Source organism: Arachis ipaensis, chromosome B8 (genome assembly GCF_059453495.1).
Source record: "Arachis ipaensis isolate K30076 ecotype BB chromosome B8, ASM5945349v1, whole genome shotgun sequence".
Lineage (NCBI taxonomy): Eukaryota > Viridiplantae > Streptophyta > Magnoliopsida > Fabales > Fabaceae > Arachis > Arachis ipaensis.
In genome coordinates, this window is record NC_142443.1 from 31555370 (window position 1) to 31564698 (window position 9329).

The window sequence follows — 9329 nt, forward strand, 5'->3', positions numbered from 1 at the left end:
ATTATGAATTTGGTACCTAAAAGTTTTAATGGTTGACAAAAAAGTCTCTAAAAGATATTACCGACAAAACAATCATTAAATGATTTGAAAATATAACAAAAATAACGAATAATTATTATAGTTTTTGTAGATGATAAAAAAAAAACTTTTGTATTTAGCAAATAATTTATTCATTTGATTTAGATTTTTGTGTCTAACATTTGAATAAATATTTAGAAAGTGTACGAAAAAATCCGAAACAAAATTTGATCTCTAGTTTTTTTTTTAAATATGATAATTCACAATAAAAAATTTTTTAAAAAATTCATTTGGTATAAAATTATCAAATTTTAAAGATAAAAAGATCTTATTTATCTAATAATAATTTAAAATTTAATCTCTAAAATCTCTTTTAAAATATATATTTAATATTTAATTCTTTTTGTCATGTTTTTAAATTTTTCAAAAACTTATTTATTGTTAACATATTTTAAAATTCTTTTTATTAGTAATGTAAATTTTTGGTATTATTTTGATAATTTATTCTATTAAAAAACATTTTTAGTATTTATTTTGAAAAAATCTAGAAAATCAATAGATTTTATAATTTTTAGTCATCAATAATATTTTTAATAATGTAAAATTTGTATCTAATAATATAAAATCATTCAATTTTCTTTTGATGCTTTTGATGGTTAAGTGGTGATGATAATTTAACAAAAGTGCTTGCAATAGCACTCCTCATTTACTTTTAAGGCGGTGGCGTTTTTCTTATATATAAATATAAAAGACAGGTTTGCGGGTTGTGAGTGAGAAACAGCAAGTCACATGCATGGCTGAGAAAGGAGGAGATTCAGGAAGTGAAGAGAAGAAGGCGGTGGTCTATGGAGACAAGTACCGTACGATTCTGGAAGATGAAGTTCACAACACTCACTGGAGGCATGGTGGCCCTCCTCTTTTCGATGCCGTTAACAAGCTCTTCGAACAAGGCCGAACCAAGGTTGCTACATGCGTTTCAAAATAAGTATTTTTATTTATTTATTTGTTTTAGAAGAGGAGCTTTTCAGCAACAGTTGAGTTGTCTCCATATACACCACTTCAAATCATAAAAACAGTGACCGATATCATTATCAGACTAGATTATGTATATTGTATCTTTTGGATACCTCTTTTTTTTTTCAGATTTTGCATTAACATGGAGTGCTTGTGCTATTTTTTTACTTATTTAGTTTTTTGATTCATTAAAAAGTAATATAATATTTATATTAATTAATTATATGCAGGAGTGGCCTAAAGGGTCATTAGAGGAAACGGTTCAAAATGCAGTGAAGTTGTGGGAAATGGAACTTTCTCATAAGACTCGCTTGCAAGACTTCAGGAGCATAAATCCGGACAAGTTCATGCTTTCTGTCAATGGTAAATTAAATTAAACCTTTATTTTTCTTCTTCTTAGCCACAAAGTTGTTTTGGTTTTTATGTGTAAAGAGATGTTTTGTGCATAAATTAAATAATTGAGAATCAAATGAAGTGAGAACGTTTATTAAACTCGTCTGATTTAATTTCTGTTGCTAACTGCGAAGGTTTGGGCAAACTAATATATAGATAAAGAATCTGCGGACAAACTAATTCTATCATTCTAGTTTCAACCAAACATATACCAAGTTTATCTATGAATTTAGCTTGAGTATGTATAACCAAGAATTTAATTAAATAGAGATAGAGTAAACTATACTAAAATGATATCTCAAAGTTTACGTTTGCTGATAAAAATAATTTAAAAAAATGCTAATGATAAACAAGTTCTCGAAAAATTAAAAAATGCGGTAAAAAAATTATATATTAAATATATATTATAAAAAATAAAAAACTTAAGAGATTAGATTTTGATACTAATTTTTATAATTATTAAAGATTTTTTATCTTTAAAATTTAATAATTTTATGTGAAGTGAATTTTTTGTTATCTTTTATTGTGAATTATTATATTTTTTAAAAAAATAAAAAAATCTAAAGATTAAATTTTGTTTCGAATTTTTTCGTACACTTTTTAAATATTTATTTAAATATTATCACAAAAATTTGTATCAAATAGATAAAATATTTGTTAAATACAAAAAATTTTTTTGTCTTTTTCAAAAATATAATAAATATTAATTATTTTTGTCGTATTTTCAAATTATTTGGAGATTGTTTTATCGATATCTTAAAAAAAAATTTATTAGCAGCTAAATTTTTTGAATATCAAATTAATAGTTTATGAGCATATCATATGGCTACGCAGAGAGAAAAATATACGACTAACAGAAAAAGTATAATGCTTTTTGTCTTCAGATTATTATATTAATTTTTAAAAATATTTAATGACGAAATACAAATTTTCTTTCCTTATTATGTTAGATAAAATAAGAAATATTTTGGTTATAAAAATGTATAATTTACTTATTAAAATTCAATAATATTTTATGAATTTAAATTAATTGAAAATACACTTACTTATTTGACATTTTATTTTATAAGTTCAATGAAAAGAATAAATGATCAATGAAGTTATTAATTTAAAATATTTAATACAAAATCTATTACTTGTCATTATAAATAGCTAGGTAGCACATAGCATATATAATTACTAAATTAGACATCTATCTAGGTGTGTAAATAATATTATTTTTTTATAGAGGAGACATTTTTTTTTCTCCTAAATAGAAACGAAGAGTGAATGATGGTAAGTTGTTAATAAAGGTTTTGATGTTGTGACGAGGGAAAAAGGAAGAAAAGGGTTGAATGGAGAAGAAACTTTGAGGCTTGGAAGCTACAATGCCCTTTTGAAGAACACACTTCCAGAGCAGTTTCAGTTCTACAAAGCATCAGAAGAGACATATGAGTCTTCACATGAAGCCTTCCGTACGGCCATGCCACGTGGCTTTGCATGGGAAGTGATAAAGGTGTATTCAGGACCTCCTCTTGTAACCTACAAGTTCAGGCATTGGGGCTTCTTTGAAGGTCCCTTCAGAGGACATGCTCCTACTGGAGAAATGGTTGAGTTCTTTGGCATTGGTGTTATGAAGGTTTGTTTCTTCATCCTCATACAATTTCCGATTTAATTATTCTTCAGTTTATGATATCTGGGTGGATTTGTGCGAAGATTAATATAAAAACTTATTTAAAATATTAATATGTAGATATATTATTTTTTATAAGAAATAATTTAATTAGAATTGTTATATTCTAGATCATCGTCTATTTAACTCTGAATAAAATAAATAAAGATATTACAAGATAGAACCAAAATAAAAAACGATGCATTTCATATATTGCATAAATATTATAATTATGTGTGAAAATTTATATATTATGATTAGAGTAAATTATTATTTTTATCCATTAAAGTCTGTATACTGACAAAATTATCTAAAAAATAATAAAATTAAAGTTGTACCCATAATTATCATAATAGAATCGGTGATTGAATTAGTCAAACTATTAGTTCATTGGGTCATTAGTACAACTGATGAATTACTGGTTGAACCAGTAAAACAGATTTCACATAAATAAAAAATATAAAATAATAAAAAATTTAAAATTAAAATTTAAAATATATATGTCACTATTATTTTAAAAACAATCAAGTTTTAATAAATTATAATTAACAAGTTATAATTCGATTATTATTAAATAAGTATATAAAATTATAATATTTTTTATATTAAAAATTTTTAATTTTATTTTTATATTAAAATACCTATTTTTTATTTTAATAATTAATTAATTAGTTTATATTTATTATATTATTATATATTATATGTATTTATTAAAAAATAATATTAATAAATATCATATAATCATAAAAAATTGATATTTTTTATTTATACATATTTAAATATTTATATTAATAATTATAAATAATAAAAGACATAATTAATTTAAATATACGTGAGTATAAAATTAAAATAATATCTAAAAAATTTATTATATATTTCTACTATATAATTAATAATTAGCATGTAAAATAATAAGGAATAACATAACTTAGTGACAAAGGGAGCATGCACTCACAAGAGAACCCAAGTTCAAACTACATTCTCATGAATTTTAAAATTTTCTCTCGGATGATTCGGTTAGTTGGACCGTTTTTCACCGATTTTGACCCATTCTCACCGGCTTTGACCGATTTTTATCGGTTTTCATTCTTAACCAGTCCTAGGACTAGACTAGACTGGTTAGAAATTCGGTTCACTGATTTTTCAGTCGAACCGGTTGATCCAGTCTGATTTGTATAACTATAGTTGTATTCATGAAAAATGAGTTCCATACGACAAAACTATTCAAACCCTAAAAAATTATCCAAAAATTTCAAGTTACCCTTCTTAGCCTAACCTAATCTGTCATAATCCTTAATCCCTTTTATGGCTTTATCACCACTAAAATTCTTTCTCTTCAACTCTCGTCTACATCTACCACAACCGCGCTAGTGCCACTGTTACCGTCACCACAACAACCACCGTCATCGCCTCTTTCTCCTTACCATCACCATCCTCCCAACAAACAATCAGATTCAAAAGTCAAAAGTTAGATAAAACCATAGCAATATAAAAAAACCATAACCAAATACCAATACTACTCTAAAACTAAAGAGAACCAACTACATTATTTTAGGTACTAATTAAAAGAAATGTGTCATTCCTTAAGCGCAATGCAGCACCTTCCTCTACGGGTGTTATTGAGCAGATCGAGTACGATCCTAATCGCTTCTTCAGCATCGTCCTCATCTGATGGATCGAAGAAGTCCGCCGCCATGTCATGCCGGAGAGAGCCCTTTCTCAGCCGTCGTGAAATCACTCCAGATCAATAATTCCACTGAAGGCAACAATAACATCCGTGGTGTGTTTGCATTCAATTTGATGCTGCCTCCACAACATGCCAATTTAGCATTGAGGAACGTGTTCTTGTCGGTATTCTTGCTGAAGGGAAAAGCAGCTTCTGTTTCTAGGTCTGGATTCGAATCGCTTCCTCTCGGGTTACCGAGGATTGCAGTGGCTGCATCGAGAGCATCGTTCTTCCGACCGTGAGCGAGAAGAGAAGATATGCTGCAGGTTCAGAATTAAAGAAGAACAACGACGTGTGGACGCATAGGAACAAGTGCAACGCTACAATTTCTTGGCACGACATCGCGCAATAGGGTTCACAGCGCAATTAAAGTTGGGTTCGTGCTAGAAAATTGTCCCTTTTTCACGCTCTTGTAAAACTAAATTGTTGGGAGGATGGTGGTGGTAGGGAGAAGGAGACAATGTTAGTGGAGGTTGTGGTGACGATGGCACTGGCGGTTGTGGTAGATATGGATGAGAGTTAGAGAGAAAGAATTTGAGCGGTGATAATAGGGTTAGAGATTAGGGCAGATTAGGTTGGACTAAGAAAGACAATTTGAAATTTTTGGATAGTTTTTTAGGATTTGGATCGGATAATTTATCGTATGAAACTCATCTTTTATAGGTACAATTTTAATTTGTTGTTTCGTGAATAGATTTGTCAACATTTAAAATTTTTATGGGTAGAAATGGTAGTTTACTCTTATGATTATGAATTAAAAATATATAATATATGATATATATTAATATACATAACTATAATATATCGAGCCAGTTTTTGAGGCAATGAACTGAGCTTATCCAAATTTAAATTTGACTAAGTTCAATTTATCATACTATTAGTGAGTCGAATTGAGTTGACTAACAAATTAATGTGACTCTGTTCCAGCTAATATTTTGAAAATCGGATCGGATTAGTTGGTTGAACCGATTCGACCGGAAACCGATGACATTAGCGGTTTGGTTTGTAAAGAAGAATCGCAAATTTAAAAATCGACAAAAAACTGCTAAAACGAACTGAAACCTGCCAATTGGACCAAATCATGACCTGGCCGGTTCTCCTTAAACGTCGCTGTTTTGAATTTTTATAGGAAAAAAATTGAAAAACATAAACCATCTCTGTCTCGTTCACTCCTCTCACCTCCAGAACTAAACTCCCTCTCTAAAAGCAAAGAAGTGACAAACAGAAATCCTAACCTTTATTCATCCATTGATATCGCCGTTCTTTTCACCACCACTGTTCCGCCGTTTTTTCCACCGCCGCACCGTTCAAGTGCCAAAAGAATGTTTGAGAAGCGCAACAAGCTCAAGGAACACCAAACCGACGAAAAAAGTGCTCTTGAGCTCGGTGAAGAGGTTCTTGTGGATTCAGTTGTATTGATTTTTTTTAAGGCAACAACAATATAGTTGGATTTATTTTGGGCAAAGAAAGAAAGATGCAAAAGGATAAAAACAAATGAAGAAAGTAAAAAATTTACTTCATATAATAAGAAATTATGCAAGACCACTGATGAAACTAAAATATAAAATTGCGACGTTATGATGATGATTTGAAAATTTTACAATCGGATTGAAAATGAAAAGTGGTCGATAAGAGTAGTTTTTTTTTTTTGTCATGAGAATAAGGTTAAAGTGTTTGTGTTGTAGACACCAAAGCCAAACAAGTATTTGGTATATCCATTTTTTTTTTATCTATCCATCAATATACATATAATTTTGATGTATTTATTTTTATTTATTTATAATTAATATCTTATTCTATTTTTGTTTTTATTTAAATTTATTATATTTTTCTTTCTAATAACAACTTACGGGTTATATAGTATTTTTAATAGATTTAATTTTAAACTTAATAGAATAAATACATTTTACAATATTACTAAATTAAACTTTTTTGTTAAAAAAATAATAATTAAATAGATAAAATAATTATAAAATAATTATATTTTTTTATTTGATAAAAATATAATATAAATATTTGATGAGAATATTTATTTATATTTTTAATTTAAATAATATTTTGAGATTTATATTAAATTATTATATTTTAGTATAATTGTTTATAATTTATTTATTATTTTAATATAAAATATTATTTTGATTAAATTATAATTAAATCAATTAAATTATTAAATTAATAAATCAATAGTTAAAACGGTTCAATAACCGAATCCATTTTTAAAACCTCGGTTCCAGCCTTAACCAACAATAACATCACTACCGCCACCAACCACAGTATCAAACGCAAGAACGGGATCATTGTATCAACGCAACAGCATAGTTACAACACCAGTAAAAGCAACAATAATAATAACCTCTATATATATATATATATATATATTGATTTATATTGATTTTTTTGAGTTAAAAAAGTATTTTTTATTTTTGAGTTAAAAAAGTATTTTTTAAAGAAATAAAATATTTTTATTTAATTTAAAATTTATTTAAATACATCTTTTAAAAAAAAGTATTTTTATTAAAAAAATTAAATACTCTTTTTAAAAGCCAATCGAAACTGATCCATATACAATATATAAATACATCAATTTGACAACAAGCAAGTTTTTTTCTAATTTTATTTTTCAATTTTATAATTAAAATTCTCAATTTTAAGTTTCGAAAAGTAAAATAAATTTGTAAATATATTAAATTGAAAAAAAGTAAAGTTAATAGTCAATTTTGATCATCTGATAACTTCATGCATATAATGTAATATCTTTTCTTTTTATTTTTAAAATTGTATGTTAGAAACTTAGAATGCGTTATTCTCAAACTGATCTGAAAATAATATATCCACTTCTTTGTTGGTGCAATTTATATCCCGAATATAAATAATTAAAATATCATGTGTGCACGTAAAAAGTTATTATCAAATTAATTATATTAGTAGTTGATTTTGTGCTTAATTTTTTTGTATACATTTAAAATGACAGCATAAAAAATGGTTACGATGACTTATGAATGCTTTTATAATAAGCTTCTTATTGCTTTAAATTATCAATTATTTTAACTTTGTACTCTTGAATGAGAGTTAAATTCGTAATAGATTAGTTATTTATCTGGATATTGTTAAAAATAAAAGAAAATTGTCAGTTATTTTAGAAATTTGATATTTCCTTCATTTAATAATAATTGTGGTTTTGATATTTCTAATTTCTAATATATTAATAACATAATATGTATGAATTTAAAATTATGTCTAATAATACATTAAATTATGAATGTTTTGAATGACATATATTTATTTAAGAGAAAATGATAAATTGATCTCTTATTTTTTAGTTTACGGACATTTAAATTCCTGAGAATTTAAAAATACATTTAAGTTTTTGACTTCTTCAAAATATGGACATATCGATCTTTGAGTCTAATTTGTTCAATTTTAAAAACTCTCTTACGTGTGCATCCAGGTCAGTATAATGAGAGTCACGTTATCAAAATATTAATAACCTATTTATTCTTTCCTCTTTATTTAAAATGAAAAATATATTTTAAAGTTGTTCCAGAAACATAAAAATATTTTTGGATATGTTGCAAAAAATTATTAAATTATATTATCTTTTGTAGGGTACAAATAGTTAATTACATATTTATTACAATCATTTATTCAGTTTTTACTACTGTATTTATTCAGTTAATTCTATAATATTTTTTTAGAATTTAGTTAATATATATGTGTTAAAGATATATGATAAATTTATTATTAGTAAATTTTTTTAAATATTTTTATTTTATAATCTTAATATATGTTTTAAAAATATATAATAAATAAATTTTATTTTTTAATAATTCATTCGCGTGGAGGAAGAAGTCTATAAATTCCTTTTTAAAAAATTGGTAAGACAACGCATTTATTCTACATTAATACATAATTGAAATTCACACACTTATTTATATAATCCAAAGAGTGAGTAATTAATGCGTAGCAATTTAATAATTAGCGTAGCCTGACCACTGTATCCGAGTATTTTTACAGGTTGATGAGACTTTGAGAGCTGAAGAGGTTGAAATTTATTATGATCCAAGTGACATATTCGGTGTTCTACTCAAGGGACACCCTCAAGATGACAACAAAGCAATGCACCATCTTCATCAAGATTCAAAACACACCCACGCTTGCCCCTTTGCAAACTAGTACCTCGTAATCTCGGGAATTTTCATTCCTAAAAAATTATCTTCAGAGATATAATATCTAAGAATAAAATTATATGACTGTTTGTATCTTTTTGTCGAGGTAACGAGATGATGGGATTTGGAAATTTTAATCTGATAATATTAAAATTAAGTCAAGAAGAAAACTTACAAAATACTTCAATATTTAAGACAGTAATATTTTAGATGATAGTGTATTGAGAAGAAGTTATTTGTTAATTTTTTTTATTGTATTTTATGAGATAACGGTTTAGATATTTATTGTTTTTAATGTATGTGTTTAATGTTATAATTTGATAATTTTTTAATTTTATAATTTTATTAGTCTTAATAACAT

At 26.1% G+C, this 9329-nt stretch overlaps 1 protein-coding gene across 1 annotated transcript; it reads left to right on the forward strand.

The window, feature by feature from the left end:
• Positions 1 to 799: 799 nt before the first annotated feature.
• On the forward strand, positions 800 to 9084 carry LOC107612350 (pathogen-related protein-like). Its single transcript, XM_016314100.3, has 4 exons — positions 800 to 979; positions 1263 to 1395; positions 2745 to 3043; positions 8817 to 9084. The coding sequence occupies exons 1-4, from the start codon at positions 812 to 814 to the stop codon at positions 8973 to 8975; spliced, it is 759 nt and encodes a 252-aa protein (XP_016169586.1). The 5' UTR covers positions 800 to 811; the 3' UTR covers positions 8976 to 9084.
• Positions 9085 to 9329: the final 245 nt, after the last annotated feature.

Excerpts from the sequence above, each read along its gene's own strand:
- LOC107612350 (XM_016314100.3), top strand. The coding sequence starts at position 812 with ATGGCTGAGAAAGGAGGAGATTCAGGAAGTGAAGAGAAGAAGGCGGTG. Across the intron at positions 1,396-2,744 it reads GTTCATGCTTTCTGTCAATG|GAAGAAAAGGGTTGAATGGA; the intron begins GTAAATTAAATT and ends CGAGGGAAAAAG. Across the intron at positions 3,044-8,816 it reads TTGGCATTGGTGTTATGAAG|GTTGATGAGACTTTGAGAGC; the intron begins GTTTGTTTCTTC and ends GTATTTTTACAG.